General features: G+C 22.3%; 1 protein-coding gene across 5 annotated transcripts in view; it reads left to right on the top strand.

Moving 5' to 3' along the window:
- Positions 1-23,633, top strand: part of LOC127288619 (WD repeat-containing protein 47) — a 101,053-nt gene that overhangs the window by 45,770 nt on the left and 31,650 nt on the right. Inside the window, exon 1 of one of the 5 annotated variants that reach the window (XM_051316188.1) lies at positions 7,129-8,152. The exons of 3 other annotated variants lie outside the window; for them this stretch is intronic. In XM_051316188.1, coding sequence (XP_051172145.1) covers positions 7,304-8,152 — 849 coding nt within the window. In that variant the 5' untranslated portion in view covers positions 7,129-7,303. Of the gene's footprint in view, positions 1-7,128; positions 8,153-23,633 lie in introns of those variants that run through there. One more of the 5 variants, XM_051316187.1, reaches the window with a different exon arrangement.

Here is a 23,633-nt window from a genome sequence, read left to right as displayed (position 1 = left end):
GTTTAATCGTGTAGAGTTATACGTTTAGAGTTGTTTTTACAAGACATTGTAAAAGAACACCAATTAAGTTCCTTTAACGGGAGCAGTGCATAATAAACAAAATTACTTAGAAACTTGCAATATAATGCATAAACTTGTCGGCTGAAATTTTTCAAATGCTTCCGAGAAATCATATCATATGAAAATAATATACGTTTTACTGAATACTGTGTTTTCACTGAATTTTCTTCTCTCATTTCTTAAAGAAAATATAGTGTTTTTTTTGCGTAAGTTATAACTTTATAAGCCTCTCTATATTTTGCCTATTCGCATATTTTAAATCAGAATAAATAACTTAATTTGTATACATATAGACTTGTTTTCTAATCCGATAATTGAGGGAACATTTTCATATAAATATAAACAAAATTAAACGACAATTTAAAAAAAAAGGTGGTAAAATTATAATAAAAATATTTTTAAAGATCGTATACTGAAAAAAAATTTATTTTGAATAAAAATTATTTGATTCAAACAAATGATTTGTCTCCAATCCATTAAATATGTATTTGAATCAAATAAATATTTACTAGACCTAAATATTTTATTTTATCGTATCTATAGTAATTTGGATCAAATTTAAATTATACTTACAACAAATAAATATAATAATTTGGGTAAATTAATAATTTATTTCTTTATTTTGACAGTGATTTAAATTAATTATGAAAATTATTTCATTTAATAATAATATATGTTTTTTAGTCAAATAAATATTTATTTACACGAATCAAATTTTGGTTTTAAAAAAAATTTTGAACCAAGTATTTTATTATTCAACGTGAGTAATTGGATAATTAAAACTAAAATTAGTTTAATTGGGTTAAATAATACTTTACTTAGCTCTAAAACAATTAGTATCAAAGAAAAGATTTTTTGTATCCAAATAAATTTAAAGACTTATAAATTTATTAGCATTGAAAAGACTTATTCCTTGTATTAAATAATTTAGTTTATTTGAGTCATTAAAATAGAATTGTGTCCAATAATTTTTATTGTATCAAATAACCAATCATTTTAGTGAAATAAATAAATAATAATTTATTTATTTCACTGAAATAAATAAATAAAATCAAAAAAACTTTTGCTTTGTTTAAAGAAATTATTTATTAGAATAATCAATTAATTGTCTATTAATTCAATTTATTAATTAATAATTAAAATTTATTTGGTTTGAATCAGTGTAATTCAAATAATTGAAGTTATTTGAATCAAATATACATTTTTTAGATGTAAATAAAAAATATTTGATCCAAGTAAATATTTTTCAAATAATTTGAATTATAATTGAATCAAATAATTTTTTTCCAGTGTATTTTATAAATAGAATAGAAATGATATTCAATTTACATAATATTGCTTTTTAATTGGATATATAATGAGAGATGATTGTGAGTGATTTCAATAAAAGTAATAATGTTTTCATATATGAAAGTGGGACAATTTGAATTTATAGAAAAATCAAAGAATCACTTCTAAAAAAAAAGATGACTTTGATATTTCGAGTCTACAGAAACAAATTATTTGTGTTATTGTGTATTTTGTTAACTTTTTTTTTGTTTGGAAAGTTTTCATTTCTTTTACGCCGGTAGCAAATTAAATGCTCACATCTACCAAGGTAAACTAGAATCTACCAACTTGTTGCGTGGGTGTGAAAAGAAATACTCGGTAATCCGATATCTGTATATGATTAGCTAGATTATTACGCTTCTTCAAAATTTACCTTTATTTTCTTTAATTTTTTTTTTGTCAGAATGGATTAAAATTAAAAGAATAAATTGAATCATCATTTATGTATATTAAATTATTAAGCAAAATTATTTGTTGATCTCTGGAAATTGATTTACCTAACTTTGTAAATTATTTACGTTTTATTATTTATTTATTTACTTTTTATTATTTATCTATTTATGTATATTATTATTTATTTATTTATTTATTTATTTATTTACCAAATAGCAAATTTTAGTTAATTGTTTTTTTGGGGAAAATATTGGAAAAAATTTTGTGAACAAAAATAAGTTTAAAAAATTATAATTATCAAGGTCAATTTTTAAATGAATCTAGTGTGAAAAAAATGTTGAGCTAATTGAAGGCTGTTTGGATAAATTAACTTTAGCTAATTATCGTTAGACAGCGCCACGATCCAAGGATCGAGAAAATCAAGTCGATAAAACAGTACTCCCGCGGAAAAATCGTTTAGTGCAGATACCAAGTTGTTTTATTCTCATTACAGATTTTCATTTCACTAAATCTTGATTTTTTCTATCTCTCGGTTTTTTCTCCGATATTTTAGTTTAAAATTTAGTGTCATGTATAAACTATAAAATTAATTTATTAGAATTTTCAATATTGACAGAATTTTATTATATAAAATTTATATTTTTTAAAAAAAATTTTGTTTTTTAAATTTTTTCTTTTTTCGAATTATTATTTAATAAAAATTCTATTTAACCGGATTTTTATATTACACAATTGTTATATTTAAACGAATTTTTATTTGACAAATTTTTATTTTCATTGAATTTGACTGAATTATTATTTACACGATTTTTCATTAGACAGAATAGTTTTTTTAAAAAAATTTCATTTCGGAGAAAGAATATTAAAAAGAATTCTTTTTAAGTCGATTTTTTATTTCTTCGAATAAATATTTGGCAAAAATTTGGGCGCAAATTTTATAATTTTTATAATTAATAACTTTTTGTTTGGCTGCAATTTTAAAATTTGCATCTAAATATTTCCACCAGATTCATTCTAAAAAATGAAACTTCTGTAAAATAAAAATTCGGCTTTTTAAAAATGTTGCAAAATGTAAATTCGAGTAATTAATAATTTTGGCAAATTCAATTTCAATGAAATAAAAAGTCTGTAAAATGAAAATTCGGCTAAAAATGTTTTTAGGTAATGAAATTTTGTCAATTGAAAATTCAAAAAAAAAATTAATTTTAGAACTTATTCGTGGGTTTCTTGAAATTTTGTCAAGGGCAAATTAATAGTGACAGGATTGTGAAATGATTTGAAGAGTTAGTATTTTAACGGTTTCTAAAGATGTATGGATATATGTTAACGGTTTGTTGAATGATCGTTCCGCGCACGTGGATATATGCGTACAATATCTTTTCACTAATATTGCACCTTCGGGGCCTCTTTCATATGTGAATATAGCCACTTAGCCACTCTACATAATATCATCTCATGAATCATTATATATCTGAAACTGCATTCTTGAATGTGTAATTTAAGGTCCTTGGATATCATCCCGATGTTCTCTTTTTATAAACTCGTTCGATGCATTGCAACATTTCACTTTAAATATATGGAATCAGAGTATATGAAATGATTTTTTTTTTAAACGTTTTCAGTTATAAGCTTTATTATTATTTTCTTTATTATTAATAATAATTTCAATATTGAATTTTTTTAAATTTTAATTTTTAAATAATACCGATAGTAATTGTTGATAATTTATAAACTGAAAAAAAATTATTTTATTCAAATAATCAGTTACTTGACTAATATCAAATAAATATTTACTTGAATCTAATAATTTTTATTTCAATGAAATAAACGGTATTAGAATCAATCATTTCTGTATTTGAAACAAATACCATTAAATTGACTCAAATAATAAATTATTTAATACAAATAAATATTTATTAGATATAATAGTCAAGTAATCGATTACTTAAATTAAATAATTTTTTTTTTCAGTTTATCGATAACTACAATTAATGGTTGTTATTGTTTCAATTTTTTTTAGATTAAAATCATTTTGGTAGATGGAAATAATTATAGCTACAATTTTTTTTGTATAGATTATAATAATTTTAGTAGATTGAATTCTTTTAGCTTCAATTTTTTTGGTATAGATTAAAATCATTTTGGTAGATTGAATATTTTTTAGTTTCAATGTTCTTTGTATAGATGAAATCATTTTGTCAGATTGAATTAATAGTAGCTTCATTTTTTTTTTGATTAGATTAAATTAAGGGTAGCTTCAATTTTTTATTTAGGTTAAAATGATTTTAGTACAGATTGAATTAATAGTAGCTTCAATTTTTTTAGTTTCAAATTTTTTGTTTAAATTATAATAATTTTGGTTGATCGATTTGATAGATTGAATTTTTTTAGCTTTAATTTTTTTGTGCACTAATTCAAATTTAGAGAATAACTACAATTATTGACATGTAGTGCATTTTAATCATGCGGTCAATTTTGATTAATTAAATTCAATTGATATCACTATTTGTAATGTTAATTTTTAATTAATTGTCGCTTCAATATTGGTAGTTTTTTGTTTCATAATAATTTCAATCAGATTTCCCATTTTGGAACTTAATTGATGTTTTAATTGATGATAGCTTCAATTGGTTTATGTACATGTATATTCAACAATTGTTACGTTCGATGCTATTCGTAAATAATTATTATAATAGTCTCAGAAAAAACAATAGCGTTAGAATTAATTATTTTCTAATAATAGTGGTTTTAATTTGTTTATTGATTAGTCTAGTTTATTGATTAATTACTAGTAACAAAAATAAATTTATCACTTAATACTTCCGTAGTAAATCCTTAGTTATCCGGAATTTCTGCACATTTTTAATAACTTTTTCTCCGTAAATAGTAAAAATTACTATTTCCGGAGAAAACTTTACCATTTCAGTTTAGCAATTTTTTCTATTTCCGATGCAAAAGTTGACAGAAATACGCAGAAATTCCGGTCAGTTTTGGTTTTACTTTGTAAATAGTAAAAGTTACTTTATATTTTTTCCTAGTGGAATTTTTGAAATGCCAAATTTTCATTTGACCGAAATTGCAAATGACCGAACAAACAATCGACAGAAAGATTTCGGCGCGATTTTTAAAATCAACCAATCATAATTTTATGGATAATTTTTTATTGCTTGATTTTAAAAATCGCGCCGAATCTTTCTGTCGATTGTTTTTTCGGCTATTTGTAATTTCGGACAAATGAAAATTCTATCAATTAGAAATTCTGTTAAATGATTTTTCGGTTAAGTAAAAATTCTGTTGTATGAAAAATCGGTTATATGGAAATTAAATCAAATAATAATTCGAACAAATGAAAATTCATTTGAAAGAAAATTCTATGCAATAAAATTCTTTAAAATTCTTTCTATTATAGTAAATGAAAATTCGAGCAAATAAAAGTTCTGACAAATAAAAAAGTCGAACAAATAAAAATTCTGTGAACTGAATTTTCGGTTATATAAAATTCCGTAATATAGAAAATCGGTTTGATGAAAATTCTACAGAATACTAATTCCAACAAATAAAAATTCGGTTCAAATGTAATTATGACAAATGAAATTCCATAAAATGAAAATTCTTACTAATGATTTTTAGAACATAATCATGCGTTCCTAAAATTCTTTCAAATCAAAATTCTAACTAATGATTTTTATAAAAATTTCTAGGTTAAAGCCAATATATTTCAATTAAAAGATGTTTTTTTCATTTTTGGCCTAAATGGCTTTTAGTTTATTGCAACAATTGACATGACGCGTTTCGACACAGAATTCTGTGTCCTCATCAGATACATTTCTGCAAAGATAAATCTTTTTAGAATTTTTTCAAACGAAGATTAAAGCTCTTTTTATGAAGAATATATACCGACATTGTCACGTCTGTTTCATTTTAGTTAATATACATAATGAGTTTTTGTTATTTTAGTTATAATAATTTTAGTCATAAAAAATGTAAAACTGTAAGAAGCAGCTATTACTTAAATTATTTTTTATATAATTATGAAACATGTATCTTTAATTAATTTTGAAAATTGAATTGAAAAAATATTATATATGTTAAGTTAAAAATTATAAATTAAAAATAAAACTTTTTTTGAAACACATGTTTGACATGTGTTTCAATTTTGTAGGTTAGAAAGGTCAATGAAAAGTAGATTTAGTATTGAGAATCAAAACGGTATCAAACCAAGGTTCATATAAAAAGTGCTGAATATATAAAGGTCGGTTCACAAACGTATATTAAAAAAATTGTTATGATATTAACTGTAAATAAATATAACTTAACTTTTCAACATCAGTTTTAAAGTTAATTGAACTATTTTCTTTTAAAATATAATACATTTCTATAATTCTTCGTTTTCGTAAATTTTTTTCTGAATGTAAAATTTTAACATCATTTGATGAAAAATTAAAATGCTGTTTTAGTTCCGTTGAATGTTTACAAAGGGCTGTTTCTTTACTTTTTATCGACTCCTGATATTTGTGTCTAGATATTCTATTCTTTAGATGCTGTGATGTCTCACCCACATAACATGAATTACAATTTTTACAATTTATTTTATAAACTAAATTAATTTTTTCGAAATTGGGAAAATGATTTTTATGGGATAATCATGTCCCCCCTTTTTATGTGATATTTATATGCCCCAGAAATTCTGTTAAATGCTAATTCGAAGAATCTAAAAAATAATTATATCTAATAAGATTCTATAAAATGAAAATCTCAACTAATGATTTTTATGGGTTAATAATGCGTCCAATTTTTTCTTGTTAAAATACATAGAGATTTTTGAATGCACCAAGAACTTTTTTCACTGTCATTCAGTGTATATTTAAATATATATAGTAAAACGACTATAAATCTTCGAATATACCAAAATTGAAAAGAAGAAGAAGAAGAAGAAGTGAAAGGTATATAATAGAAGTAGCTATCAACAATGAATCAGATGATCGTGATTTTAAAAATAGTTTTGTGAAAGATTCGCACGCTCGTGAATGTTGTCGTTTGAGAAAGTCACGTGGCATATGAAAGAAGGAGTCATGATATGGGCCCCCATTGAAAATCCCGAGCGATATTATCTGACCCAGTATTATTATTATATATACCGGCCGCAGACGACGAGTATGCCAGGGTCATAACAACCTTATGCACCTATATCTCTCTTTCGCGGATTTGCGCGACAAACCATAAGTTTGACCTAATATGGAGACTTGACTTTATAACGAATGCGACTTAATCGTGTATATATGTATATATATATGAAAGAGAGATAATGGGGGGGATCACGGACTCAGACTTCGGGTTTCTCACTCTCCAACATAGGACCCCAGTGCTTCATTGAACGTGTATTAAGACGCATTTTCTCGTGTGCCCCCACATTTACTCGGAAACGTGACATAATATAAACCCGGCATTAGAATCTATTTGTTATGATTCTTGTACAATTTCTTTATAGTTGTTTGTAAATTTAAAGAGAGTTAAAACAAAAATGTCTTCAAGTCAAAGATCAGCGATAAAACGTCTCGAGGAATTATTTCGGGATGTGAAGGTGGAACCGGAAATTGTGAGAATTGAAACAAAATTCGATAGATGTTGTGATATTCATGGAAAGCATTTTAAGGAGAATTGTGCATTTCGAATGCTTGGCGGTGGTAGAACGGATGGTAAAAGAAGTTATTCGCCAACACGTCGTGGTTCATTGGGTTTACCAAAATCACCAGCGCAAAAAGAATTTCATCCATCGGCATTTCCAAGTTCATTGAGAAAAGATTCATTGGGTTCGTCAACTGGTACCATTGATTATTCACGTAAGGATTGGTATCAAAATAGTCTCAGTGGATTGGCATTGAGACGTGATAGTCTTGGAAAATCAGTTGGTTGTTTAAAGAAGGAGGAGGTGAATTATAATTCACCATTGAGACGGGATTATGTTGCTAAATCAATGTCAAGTCTTCATAGACCGGTGAAAAATTCTTTATTTACAAATACAGAATTTAAGGGTGATTTGACAAAAAGTTATGAACCATTGAGAAATAGGAATAGTACAACGTCGAGTTTGAAGAGTTGTTTGGCTGGATCAAAGGGGAATTTGAGGAGTAACTTGAATGTAACATTGCCAAGTGAGACGGCTGGGAAGAAGGACAAGGTATCATCGCTTGGTGGATGTTACACCACTGGTAGACGGGGATCGTATGACAGACGACGTTTTTCAACAGATTCATTGGATAATTTAAAGAGAAACTCATGGGATTCGACGACTCGAAGAGGATCTGCTGGATCATCTTGTGGATGGGATGATCCTATTTGGGAGGAGGGTTATTTTGATAAATTTATGCAGGTATTTCAGCATTTTCATATACATGCGGAAAAAATTTATAACTAAAATTTTAGGATTGAATTCACTGAAAAAAGGGTTTGGTATTGACAACAAAATGTTTGGATAACAACTAAAATTTTTCTGTTGCGATAACAAAATTTTGATTGTCTCAATCAAACTTTAGTTAAGACAACAAAAATAATTTTTTTCTAATTTTGGTTGTGTCAACCAAATTTTGATTAAGACAATTAAAATTTTGTTGATTCAACAAAAAAAATTTAGTTGCTTAAATACCAATCAAACGTTTGGTTGTCAATACCAATTCAGTGAATTTATTGCAACATAAAATGTTTTTGTTGGTTCAACCAAACTCGGGTGGAAATTCCCCTATTTGTTCCAGTTTCATTCTTTTTTTTTGACAGTGTTATTGTACATTGTATTTTGTACAAACAAAATAGTGCATTTATCGTCAGAGGAATCTTTTAACCATAATCAAATTTTCCTCTTAATATTGCTCCATATTCCTTTTCTTAAATTTCTTCTTAAATCCTCTATTTATGAAAGGATTTTATTTTATTTTAAATGGAATAAACTTTCAGTGATAAATTTTTGTCGAATGTCATACATTGAAAAAAGTGAAACAAAACGAATAACACTGTCAAATATGAAGAAAATATTTTGGAGATATTATTATTATTAAGGAAAATCACCAAATTTATTTTGACCCCTTTAAATTTTAATCATCGCACATTGTTACATTTTTTTATTGCATCATTTCGGTCCTAACAACATACAAGATACACAAACACCTTGTATGTTTTTAGTACCGAAATGATGGTCAAAAGAAAGAAAATCTGATTTTTTTTACCATTTTAGAGTACAAAGCCTTGAAAAAATTAAGATTCTTCAAAATGAAGCTTTTTCACAATTTTGACTATTTTTTTACAATGCTGAATTATGCAATGTTTATAATCAACAATTAGAAATCAATTTTTATTTTACAAGGAAAATTATAAAATTGTTTATCTAAAAAAATAATTTTTTTATAATTTGTTGACTAATAAAAACTACAAGAAATATTTTTCAGGTGAAAAATTTGTTTAATTTTTCATTCTAAAAAATTATTTCTTTAAAAATCGTTTATCATAAACATTGCGTACTTTAGCATCGTCCAATTTTTTTTACAAGCTTTGTTAATGATTTTTTAAAAATCATTAAAGAGAAATCAAAAATGGAAAAAATTTCTACACTCAGAGAAAAGTTTCTTTTAAACCTAATATATACAATTTTTTGGTATTAAACAAAATTTGGTTGATTTAAATAAATATTTCTTTGATCTAAATAGACGTTTGGTTTATTTTAATAAATTTTTCGAATTAAAGAAAGAGAAATTGAGAAATAAATAAATAACTGGATGAGATTTTAATTTAACAATGTTAAAAAAATTTTAATTTATGCTTTAAATTCTACTGTTTCTTTTTAAGTTTTCTTTAGTGCCGGTACGTAAAAAAAACATAAATTTTCAAATGCATTTCAATTTTGTACAATAATTTTAAGCATAGTAGAAAAAATAATAATAGAACAATAAATAATAATACAATAAATTACAATAAAAAAAAATATAAAAAATTACAATAATAATATACAAAGTAAACATTGAAACTAACAATTTTAGAGCAGTAAAACATATATGTAATCGTTAAAATGAATTGAAACTATCTATTTGTCAATTTATTATTTACAAAAAAAAATTTTTTTTGTTAAAAATTTTCCATTACAAATGATTTATTTCTGGTTTTTTCACTTTTTTTTTACTAAGCAATGAATAATAATTACGAATTCTGGGATATTTTTTACTAAACATAATTTATATTTTTTTTCATTTTATTTGGTTTCATATCTATGACCTCTCGGCCTTTTACATTTCCCACACATAAATGGACAAAATTATTAATTTTGTATAGAGAAATAATATACAGGGTGATTTTTATGTTCCGGACACCCTAAAAAAATTTTTTTAATTTCATTATTTTTGTTAAAAAACAAAAAAAATGAGAATAAAAAAAAATTTTAGGGGGTCCGGAACATAAAAGTGTTGTAATAATTGAATTGGTTTATTTACTTATTTTGGGAAAAATTTTTTTCGAAAAAATTTCTAAAAGATCTTACTAAGGTGCGTTCACTCTTACATTACCTATCAAAACCTATCGTCCGTTTTACGTCATTGGTATGCCGTGCATGGTAAGACTAAGTCATGCGGCGCTTAGTCAGCGCTAAATTGCAAAACCCGACAATAGAGATGCGTAAAGAATAACGATTTTTTTTTGCTACTCGAAACATCGTTTTGTTTCTTATCCCCTCGCTTTTCAGAAAATTGGGAAAAAAAGAGAGAGATTTCTAAATTTAAAAAAAAAATTTGTTTCATTGTATTAAATAATTTAAAACAAAATTTTTTTTTCGTAATAATAAAATAAATTAATAATAAAAGTTTTATTTAATATGAAATATTAAATTATAATGCGTTAATATAGAAAGTTCAAAAAAAATTTGATAACTTCAAGTAAGAATCAATGATACAGCCAGAGAAAAGATATATTTGTCTCAGAATCAAATAAATATTTATTTGTTTAAAAAAAAATTTAAGATAAAAAACTTTTATTTGCTTTAAATAAAATTTGATTTGTGCTAAATTTTTGTTTATTTAAAAAAAATAACAATTAGGCTCTGAGAAGAATATATTTTTATTTGCTTCAAAAAAATTTTACCTGTCTCAAATAAATGCCAATGTAATATTTCTTTAGGTGTAGCTTCAATTTTTTTGATAATAGTAGGAAACAAAGATGGATAGTGTTTGATATTTATATATTTAAAATTACGCGGTACGGAAATGACTAAGTTAAAACTATAGAGGGCGTACGAAGCGCTTCCTTTTTTTCTTCAGAAAAATAAAAATGGCTATGATTCAGTTAACACATAAAATTAGTCTCTTTAAAAATTGGAATTATTACAGTTTTTTAATGATAAGTTCACAATATGTAGAAGCAATTTAATAAAAGTTTATATTAAAGTGTTCATGGTGAATATATGTATTTTATTGACAGTCATCACAAAATCCAGTTTTCATAAAATATTAAATTGATGCTGTGGCCACATGGCGTGGCAAGAATCTAAAGTCAATTAAAAGTTTCGTGAAATTGTCTTTGAACATAAAATGTTGACAAAACCCTAAACAGAGAGTGGTTTAAATAAATTAATACTTAATAATCTGGATTCATGATAAATTTAAATAAATAAATGATCAACAATTAAATTAATTTGAAATTTATCAAATTCTTCAGATAGTAACTTCAATTAATCATAATGCAATCACTAGCAATTTTAATTATAATGCTCCAATGTTTTATTCAAAAATAAATTTTTGATTCAGAAATTTTTTCATCATTTATATTTGAAAGAACACACATAAATTGTGAATTAAAATTTTTAATTTCGTCTATTCCTAAAAAAGACAATCATCAAATGAATCTTGATGCTCGTAAATTAATTATTGAAAAATTCAACAATTTTTTTTTTTCTTCAAATTTTGACGCAAATCTAGACAACGAAACGTAATAATTTTCACATTGTTTATGATAATGTTTATTTCCTGAATGATCGTTAAGGCAAGTGCACCCACTCAATTGTAGATTGGCCCTGAATTCTGACTCTACCTACGCCATTAAAGTGCTACCGACCATGGCTCAAGTTCGTCGTGTATATATTATTTCCCCTTCTTTAATTTTGTTCTTCTTTTTTTTTTCCTGGATTATTTTGTTTTTTTTTACACTTTTATACAAATCGTACGAACTTACTTAATTCTGATGGATTCTCATCTCGTATAATAGACCTACGCGGTTTTCTTCATATGGATTGATTCGATCATCCCATAGCGACTTGTTCTATAAAAATATGACAATTGCGTCATTCTATATACTTGTCTCGAAAATATGCAGGTGCAATTTTTTTTCTTCTTCCTCTATAGTTTGCAAAAAAATTGTCATCGCAACTATTATATTACTCTGAAAAAAATATAGGAAATCTGTTTTTATTTTTACCTTAGTACAAAAGCAATGTAATTGTTATTAAAAAAAGATATTTTTTGCTGTCTCACAAATTTTTGTTGAATCAACTAATGGTTTATTTTGCTCAATCAAATTCTTTCTTCATTCGAAATATTTATTATAAAAAACCAAACGTTTAATTAGAATAAATAAATATTTATTTGAATCAATTTCTTTTTAAATAACCAAAAAATTGTGTTAATACAAAAAAGGTATATTTAGTAAAAACAAAACTTTTTCTTAATGTAAAAAATTCACTTATTAATTATTTTAAATAAAAAAAATTCAAATGTTTAATATTTATTTTATTATTTGCATTGTTTAAAATTTTGCTACTTTTTCTATGAACTGACTACGTTTTCAATTTTTTAAAAATATATTTAACATTTTTATAAATCATTTTTATAAATCAACATGAAAAGGATTTTATAATTAAAAAAAATTAATTTTATACCTTTGAAGATTTGAACAAAAAATTTCCAAATTCCACTTTTTCAGTAAATTCATTACTTTTGTATCTTCCATTTGAAGACGCATGAATTTCTCATAATAATCATGAATTAAAATTAACTAAATTTAATTATTAATTAACTAAAATTTATTAGATATAATTATTTTTTAGACCAATAATAATTTTTCAAACGAACATTTGATAAAATTTCTTTTTAAATGATTTTTTATTTAACAAAAATTTGTAGGTAACGAATTTAAGGATTGCCACGGGTCAGGGAAATTAGAGAAAATTCAGGGAATTTTATGAAAAGTACTGGAAAAATATCAAATTTCTAAAAATGCTACTAAAATTATAATTTTTGAAATTTTCAATTCAAACTTTTGCTTTTAAAAATTGTCTTAATTTTTTATAAATTGAAAGCCTCTTCATATATTTTCATTAGGGTCAGGGAAAAAATATTAAATTCTGACTGTGAATCAGGGAAAAACAAAATAAAATTTTTGTTGCCACCCTGTATTTTATAGAATTTTTTTTTGTAAAAATAAAAATTGCAAAATTTATTTTCTCGATTTTTGCCCAACTTTTTATTTAAAAAATTCTTATTTAACCAAATAATATTAATGTAGCAGAAATCTATCATTTAATAATTTGAATCACTTAAAAATGAAAATTTTGTTAAATTCTACTAAATTAATATTCGGTTAAATTAGAATTTATTCTTAAATCAAAAGTTGGTAAAGAGAGAATAATTCTGCCAAATAAAAATTCTGAAAAAAAAATTCTTGAAAAAAATACTTGAAAAATTTGTTAAGTAAACATTTTGTTAAAAAAGAAATTCTGTAAAAGATAATTGAAAAAATGAAAATTTGTCGAAAAAAATAATTAAATAGATAAAATTCTTCAAAATGAAAGTTCTAACTAATGATTTTTACAAATAAAAAAGCAGATTTTGTATTATTTTATTTTCAGTGTGTGACTAAATTGATTTTTTTTTCTCTCTCTTTGTTAGTGTCAGTTTATTCAATTCATCCTGTCACAATAATTTGTTCCTGGTTAGAAATTATTTATTTTCATTTAAATATAGAAAAAGAATTCCGAGTTGTAAATCAAATTTTTCAGAAAAAACAGTTTTAATTTTTATTTTTCTCTAATTTGTCAGGGAAAATAATAATTTTTATCGGCAATATTTTTATCAGGTTTTATAAAAAATTATTGTATAGAAAATTTACCGTTTGTTTTATGGTATATGTTATATATGCAAAATAACTGTTATTCCGCTAACATTAAAAAAAAAAATCTCGCGTTTTTTTGTTATGAAAAATAATCTGAAGAGCAATTTTTTTTTGCAATAGAAAAATTTTTTTGGGTGTTACAAAAAAAAATAAAAAAATAAAAAACAAAACCAGTCGCGTGTTTATACGCAAATCATGAAATGAAAATGGAAAGTTGTATTCTGGATCCTATCTTGCAAATACACGCTCGCGTGGATGTCAGTGTGTCGTAAGATTTTCAAATGTATAGAAAGGAGCACCAAGTAACTTTGATTGTACCCCACTCGAAGTCAACTTCAAGGGGTCATTCTGCTATTTAGTCAGACAGTTTGTCAGTTTTAAACATAGCGCCCCATCGCGTGGGTGTTATACGGAAATAAATTGTTAAAAAGCCCCCAAATTTTTTTAGTTTATTAATTTTTTCTAAATTAAAATTTCCAGTTTTATCTCTTTTGATTGTAAAATTCATAAGAATTTCTTTTACACTTTTATTATTTTATAAGTATTTGATTTATTTATTATTATTTATTTTTTATTTATTTTTTATTTATTTTTTATTTACTTTTTATTTATTTAACAAATTTACGGGACAACTCCATTTATTTATTACTTTGTTTTTATTATTATTTATTATAATAATAAATATAAATAATTAATAAATATTATTTTTAGTTATTATTTATTTTATTTATATATATTTCAAAGATTTACTGTCAATTTTATAGTTGAAAAAATAGTACTAACAATTGTTATTTATATGAATATAATTAATTTTTAAAAGAAGAATTAGTTAGGCTTCTTTTTTAAGAAATAGATTCTTTACAATTTTTTTTTTGTTTCGTTTTGAAAATAAAATAAAAATATTGGTATAGTTAATAGAAATAATTTTTTAATTTAGTTTTTTCTATAATTAATTTCATTCAAGTAAAATATTAATTTCGTTTGTTAATAAAAAATAAAAAAAATGCGCGGTTTACCATATTTTGAAAAAAGTTTTAAAAATTTAATAGCTGTATTAAATTCATCGAATCATCAAAGACACAGGATTCATGTCGAATTATTTCCAGATTCACTAGAAATTCAGGTATAAAAAATCTCTAATGATTCTTTATTTGAAAATTAGTTAAAAAATTAAAAATAACGAAAAATCGAAATTTAATTTATTTAGATAATTATCAAAAAATTAATTTTTAATTATTAATTAATTATTTAATGAATAAATAATTAATTAGTTAATTATGAATTAATTAATTACTTAATTAATAAATTGTGAATTAATTATTTAATAAATAAATTATTAATTATTTTATTAATTATCAATAAAGAATGAAAATACAATAAGTATGAAATTTAATGCCCTTTTGTATTTTAATTTTTTTTTTGTAAATATTTTCTACACATATATGATCAGATATTGTAACGTTAATTTACATTCTCGTCAAGAATCAATAGGTTATGACAAACTAAAGATAAAGGTGTGAAATAAAAAAAAAAAGTTAATTGCACGCGTTTGTGAAAAATATATAACTGTTTTTTCTCAATGTTTGCATTGTTTATTCATCAATTATGACTTTTAAATTTCTTATTTACAAAGGAAGGTGAAAATGAATTGAGCAAACTTAAAGGTTAAATTCATTTCTATATGTTGTGGGAAAATACGAATATTTTCAATATTATAAATATTTTTTTTCAAAAAAAAAAAAAAAAAAATCAATGCACAAAAATGTAAATATTTTTGTGAATTTTTTTTTTTTCATAAAAATAATTTTTTGTGAAAATTTTATATTTATAAATTTTAAAATATTTTTATTAAACATATGCGATTATTTGAAAAGAAATTGAAAAGTAGAGTGAAATTTTTGCTCCTATAGACAATTATGATAATTATACACACTCTATGAGGTGAAATGATTCCGCATTATGTTTTTTATTTGGAGAAAGTTTTGCAGCTCTAATGACAATTTTTTTTTTCTTCTAAAAGTGAAACTAATTTTTCTTTTCCGTTACATGTTTATATGGCAAAAAAGTATAGTTTTGTTTTTTTGTCTAATAACAGTGACATAATTTTCCCAGGCATAAATTTGTTTTTTAATAAAATTATTATATAAATAAATTGTTATTATAAATAAGCAAGCTATTTATATGCTAATATTACTAAAGAATTGAAAATTGATAATATAAAAATTGAAATAATTAAAAATTTTTTATTATAATATTATTATTATTATTATTATTATTATTATTATTTTTTTAAATTAAAATTTTTTAATTTATTAATAATAGTATTATTATGTAAAATAAAAAATATCGAAATTCATGGTTTATCTATATTTTATTTATTCGATGATTTTTTTTAAAATTGATTTGTAGAGTCAATAATCGATTTTTCCTTTTTTTTCGTTTGTCGGGGGAAAAAAACTTAATAAATTAAAAATGAAATATTTAAAATAATTCATTGTTTGTAAATTTAAATAATACTTGTCGATGCAGTCGCAAAATCCTCTTATACTCCTCCTACTTATACTCATCTATTTAATTCTCATCGTGATAAAGTTATCAAGACTACTAACGCCCATTTGGCACCAGTTTTCTTTTGCTTTGGCTATCTTATTGTACCTTTTATGAATAATATCACAACGCAATTTATATTACTTAATACTTGTGACTCAACTCTCACATTTTTGTCTTCTTTTTACCAGTGTTTTTTCAACACTATCAAAATGTTATTTTAAATCATCGATCAAATTTTTTTTTTTTTAAATAAATTTTAATAACTAAAAAATTCCACTCGTTATGTAGATAAAAATTTGTTTTTTATTATAATAACGTGACAAATTTAATAGATATTTATGCCCAAACAAATATTAATTAATCTAAAAAAAAATTGACAAAAATTTTTCTACGTGAAAAAATAATTGAAATTTTTGTTTAAAATATTTATGTCTGGGAAATGTAAAAGGGCCGAAAGGTCATACATATTTATGAAACCAAATAAATAAAAAAAAATGAATTTTATTTTAAATAAATAAAATTTTTATAGGAAAATTTTTTTTTTTTATTGTTTTCTTGGTAATTTATTTACCTTTTGTGCTTTTTTGTAAAACAATAGTAGGTAATAAATCAGATAAATTAATTTCCGCAAAGAGAAACAACAATAATTTCAGGGATGTGCGTGAGAATAGAATTGAAAATACTTTTTTTTAAAAATAAATTCAAATAAACGTTAGAACAAGGTAAAATGCAATTGTTGTGGAATGCTAATGAACATTTTTGCATCTATCGACCTCTCTGGAATGCAAATCATATAAAAGTCAATACCAATCAAATTGTTGGGTAATATAAGATAGAAATAAATTAATGAAACTTTGGCATTAATATAATTAATTATATTACTATTATAAATTAAATATAATGTAATTATATAAGAATAAAATGCTTTCTTTAAAATTCAAAATTCGAAAATTCGTTTACCAACGAAATTTTTTTTAAAGTTGTATATTGATTCAAAAATTGTATACAAATACAAAAAATTTATGATGAGAAAAAAGATGCGCCAGGAAATTTCGTACAAGATAGTAATTTGAAAAAAAATTATTTTTAAAAATTTATTTTTAAGGTACCAGGGGCCAACGAATACCTATTAAATATTTAAATATTAATTATAAAAACACAGGACTCGAATCAACTTAAAGACACAAAAAGTCGTTTCAGTCGATTTATATTCCAAAAAAAGTGGATTTGTTTTTTATTTTAACAAAAATATTTTACAGATTTTTAAATAAATTTTTTTTTTTAATAATAAACAATTCAAACAATTATTAAATTTTACAGAACTGAAAATAATTTATCAAACAATTTTTGGAAAACATTTTTTAAATTTAATTGAATTTTCAAAGATTTAAAATTGAGAATTTTGAAATTAATTGAAACTTTAAGTGATTTTTAATTAAAATTTTAGATGATTTCACTAAAAATTTATTAGAAAATGCGTACAAAATACAATAATTTGAAAATCATTTTTAATTGAAAAATGGTTTCAGATAGTTGATTTTTCAAAGAAAATAAAATAAAAAAATAAATAAATAATAAATAATAAATAATAAATTAATAATAAATTAAAATAGTTAAAAATAATTGAATTTCCTTAGTTATAATTGAAATTATTAAATTTCCAAAAAAAAAATTTTCGATGGAAAATTTTAGAAATAATTAAATTTTAGATGCTTTTAAATTTAAATTATTGAAAATTTAATTAATTTTGAATTCAAATTTTTGAGAATAATGAAATTCTAATTGATTTTAAATTTGGAAAATAATTGAATTTCAGTTCATTTTGAATTGAAAATTTTGGGAAATAATTGAATTTTAATTGAATTTCAGTTCATTTTGAATTGAAAATTTTGGGAAATAATTGAATTTTAATTGAAATTTTGGATAATAATAATTTAATTTAAGTTTATTTTTGATTGAAAATTTGGATAATTAATTTTGAATAGAAATTTTAGAAAATAATTGAATTTTATTTCATTTTAAATTGAAAACTTGGTAAATAATTAAATTTTAAATTGAAAATTTTGGATAATTATTGGATTTTTAATTGATTTTGAATTAAAATTTCGGGTAATAATTGAATTTTAGTTTATTTTGAATTGAAATTTTTAAAAAATAATTCAATTTTATTGTGATATTTTTTTTTAAATTATAAACAATTGTTAAATTTCATAAAAATTTTAATTGAAAAATAATTTTGATATAATTGAATTTGTGATGTATTTCATTAAAATTATTAAAAATAATTAATTTAGTGAAGAATCATTTTAGTTCAAAATTTGTTAAATAATTGAATTGAAGAAGATCTGAAGAAGATCTACATTTTATACTAAAAAATGTATTTTATTTACATTTTTTTTCAAATGTAAAAAAATGTCGCATTTTATTAAAATAAGTCGATAAAAATCGTATTTTTGAAAAAAGTCGGAAAAAGTCGTATAATCCGAGGCCTGTAAACATATAATTTTCATTATTATCATTTAATATGTAATAATATTCTAATAAATTAAATTATTATTGATAATATTAATCTTTAATTTCTTTATAACAAACAATTAAATACTCAATTTGGCGCGCGTTTAATTTTGCTAGTATAATATAATATATAATATTTACTGTAAATTAAATATTATAATTATTTATAAATTATGTTATAAAATTCTAACGTGTGCAAAGTTATTTTTTTAATCAATTTCGATAATGAGTGTAGACATGTTGATTAAAACATAGTTTGCAGAGAACCTGTTCAAATCAGGTCAGTCTTTTATGGATAAAAAGATTCTATACATAATTTATTTCTGTTAAGCAATGTTTACTGGTTTTGGATATCGGGAAAAGTTTTAATTGCTTTCATTTACAATATGTTCTTTTTTATTACAAAATAATGATAGATTCGCTAAATTTTGATTTTAATTTCGCAAAATTTGGAAATCTTTTTGTCCACTTTAGTTGATTTTAGGTTAAAGGATAATGGTCCTAATAGATTTTTTGTAGGGAACTCTCTTTGGATACCGTCTGTGATATTTTTTTTATTTTTTCTTAAAAATTTTACACTAAAAAAAATTTATCTGATTCAAATAATCGATTACTATTATCAAATAAATATTTACTTGAACCAAATAATTTTTATTTGAATTAAATAAATTGTATTTAAGCCAATAATTTATGTATTTATAACAAGTACCAATTGAGTCAAATAATAATTATTCGGTTCAAGTAAATATTTATTTGATAATAGTCAAGTAGTCGATTATTTGAATCAAATAAATTTTGTTTTCAGTGTAGATTGAATAAAATATAAATATGTTATTTTTATTGCTTTTACTTTTGTTATTTCAGTTATTTATAATCTTTCTTTAACTTCTTTTTTTAAATTGAAAAAAAAAATTGTTTGTTATTTTCAACATATAAAATTTTTGTTTTTATTTTTTTAAAAATATTTTTGTTTTTTAAAATTTATTTTTTTAAATATTTGTTTTCAATTTGTTATTTTGTATATAAAATTTTTTTTAGACATTAAAAAATTGTTTATATCCAAAATTAACAAGTTTAAGAAAAATTTTATATACAAAATAACAAATTTAAAGAAAATTATGTAATAACTGAAAAATTGAAAGAAAATTTTATGTAAAAAAACAAAAATTTTAAATGTTTAAATAACAAAAAATAATTTTTTTTTTTAATGTAAAAAAAGAAATCAAAGAAAAATTATAAATAATTGAAATAACTAAAGTAAAAAATCTAATGTAAAAATAACAATATTTATATTTTGTTCAATCTAATATTTTTAAGAAAAATTTTGTTTAATTTTTGAATTAAAAAAATTAAAAAATGTTTTAAAAATTTTAATATTAAATTGCAAATATTGCAGCCCATAGTTTTTTTGGAAAATTTAAAATTCTGAAAATTTTTTGTCCATTTTGGACGATCGTAGGTCAGAGAATAATTGTCCCATCAAAAGTGATTTGATTTCTTAAATTTTTCAGATTTTCGCATAACGTTACAGATTAAGACAAATATGTAATAACTTATTATTTTTGCTTACAGAATTTTTTATTACAATCAGCTTGAAGTAATTGAAATTTTCGTTTTTTAGTTATCATGTTTATAAGAAAATTTTTTTTAGAAAGCTTTACGTTTCTTTGAATAATATATGAATCCTGGAAACAATTATCAGAAGCATCTTGTCGAACGTTATAGTATATGTACGCGGAAATGTTAAGGAAACACACCCACCGACTTTGAAGTGTATTGTAGAATCTTTTGACGAGTCGTGGGTGGACAGCTTCAAAACAACGGTGTTCAAGAACCATTGAAAATAAATAATATAGGCCTATTATTTCGATACACAATATATAGCCTAAAGCAATAAGATGAATAAATAGATAAATTTACAGTTCACCGAATACCGGATTATATGCTTACAGGTCTCAAAGAATAAAAACATGACCTGCATAAAATTGTCTTGTTTTATTTTTTCATTCTTAAATTATAAATGGAAATTTAATAACTTTCGTTTTTTATTGAAGTAAAATGAAAAAAAAATCCTTTTGTTCTCTTTATGCATTTTTTTTTTACAATTTTCTTTTTTGTTTCAGGTGAGTCTTGTTTGGATACATCTATTTTTTCCTCGTTTTTTTATGTGAGTATAAAACATCTTTTGGTAATTTATATTTGCATAATCAATTATTTTCGTGTATTTGACACGCATATTATTTTAATTTTTTTTCTTGCATTATATTTAAATAGATTAGTTTTTTATTTGAATTCTTTAATTCTTATAAAGAAAATTTCTGTTCTATTTTTCAAATATTGTTAGTAGTGACCATCAGTCGGTAAGATATTACCGATTTATAACTTTAGTAAAATTATAGAAAAAAGTAAAATGAATGTTTTTTAAATTTTAAATTTAATATTAAATTTCCAACGTGTGTAGAAAATCAGTAAATTTTCTATTTAAAAAACATTTATTTTAATCAACCGACAGTCGGTATGAAGTAATTTGCTTTCGATTGTTAAAGAAGTTCTCTTCTTTTTTATATAATATTTACCGAACGTAGAAATCTGTTGTGCCAACCGCTGGCATTTAGAAAGTGTTGTTTTAGTTTACAAACTTACAGCTCGCGATTATTTTGAAAACTTTTTTATTACTTTATTTTAAATTAAATTTACATTTTTAATATTTGTTTTTGTATAAAGAAATAAATAATAATAATAATAATAATAATAATAATAATAATAATAATAATAATAATAAAGAAAAGTGTAAGTTTTTGACAATTTTCGATATAAAAAAATTTTTTATAATCAGAAATATACGAATGATTATTTAAATAAATTTTCAAAGAACAAAAAAAAAATAGATCTAAATATTCTATTTCTATGATGATAAAAGTTTCATGAGACAATTTCAATGTGGGCCATGATCATAACGATGAGGAAACCAAGCGAATCTAATGTTTCTACACTTTCTTATAAATTCCTATCTGTAGGAACATTATATCCAAAGAATTTCACCTCCAATAGGGAGTTTAATAAATTTTTTATTTTCTCAATTTTTTATTCCCTTCTTTTGATATTTCGTTATTTATTATGCTATGAATCAGTTAAATCCTACCGTCAATTAGTGAAAACCTAATTCTGTTTAAAAAAAATTATTTATTAATTAATAAATCAATTTTTTTTTTATTTATTTTTTTTATTAATTCAAGAAATAAAATATAAATTTATGTTTTGCTATAAATTAGTTAAATCCTACTATGAATTAGTGAATATTTTTTATTTTATTAATTCATTAGTAATTATTTTATTTTTTTGAATATTTTTTTTTTATTTTTTTATTAATTTTTTTTATTAATTTATATAGAAAAAAATAAAATACAAATTTAAATCATGTTACAATTTTTATGCTAATTAATAATTTAGAGAATTGTTAGTTTTGTGGTATTTCGTTTCAAAATTCTTTAACTGTATAAGTAAATAGGAAAATTGCAACTAATATAAAAAAAGATCGTTTATTCTGTTCAAATACCCTGAAAATATTATTATAATTCTAAAAGAATTTATGAATTTTAAATTTCTATAATGATTGACTTCCTTCGTTTCCTTTCATATATATATTTACTCGTGTATATTTCAATATTAGCGTTTTTGTCAAATTTGTAAATATAATTATTATTATATATGTTACATGTTTTTTTTTTTTTAAAGAAATATTTAGTCATTTTCTGACATTTATTAAAAGTTATTTTAATAAACGTCAGAAAATGATTTATAGAATATTTTTCTTGTTTTCACAATAATAGTGATAAATTTCGAAAACTAGCAATAAAAAATTATAATACCATGTAAATCATTGATAATTTTACCACTTCGGTAACTGATTTTTATATCAGATAATTGTAATTTAAATATTTTAAATATTTTTGATATTTTTTATTTTATTATTATTATTTTCCTTTCTGCTATGTAGCATTTCACGGAATTTCTTAATAAACGAATTTTTGAATCCGAATTTTTACTTAACAGAATTTTTAAGTACCAAATTTTTTATTTGGTAGAATTTTTATTTGACAGAATTTTTATTCAACAAAATTTTATGTAATTCCAATTTTTTAGTGTCAGAATTTTTTATTAAACGAATTTTTAAATCCGAATTTTTATTTGGCAGAATTTTTATTTTACAAAATTTCTCTTTACCCAAATTTTTATTTAAAAATATTCTAATTAAGCCGAAGTTTAATTGAATAGAAATTTTATTCAAAAAAATTTTATGTAATTCCAATTTTTTAGTGTGAGAATTTCTCATTCACCGAATCTTCATTTGTTCGAATTTTTATTTGTCCGAAATTGCAAATGACAGAAAAAACAAAAAAAAAAAATATGTTGGGGTGATTTTTAAATTAACCAATTAGAAATTATCAACAAAATTGTGATTGATTAATATTTAATCTGCTATTTAAGAAAAAAATTCTGCTAAATTTTTAATTTGTAATTTCGGACAAATTGAAAATTCGATGTTTGCATAATTCTATTAAATAACAAAAATTTGCAAATAAAAATTCGAAAAATGAAAATTCGTCTAAAAATTAATTATGTCTAATAAAATTCATTTAAATTAAAATTCT

This window comes from Leptopilina boulardi, unplaced genomic scaffold, assembly GCF_019393585.1.
Source record: "Leptopilina boulardi isolate dan_hultmark-lab unplaced genomic scaffold, ZJU_Lbou_2.1 LbouV2_392, whole genome shotgun sequence".
NCBI lineage: Eukaryota > Metazoa > Arthropoda > Insecta > Hymenoptera > Figitidae > Leptopilina > Leptopilina boulardi.
This window is presented reverse-complemented; position numbering and strand designations above follow the sequence as displayed.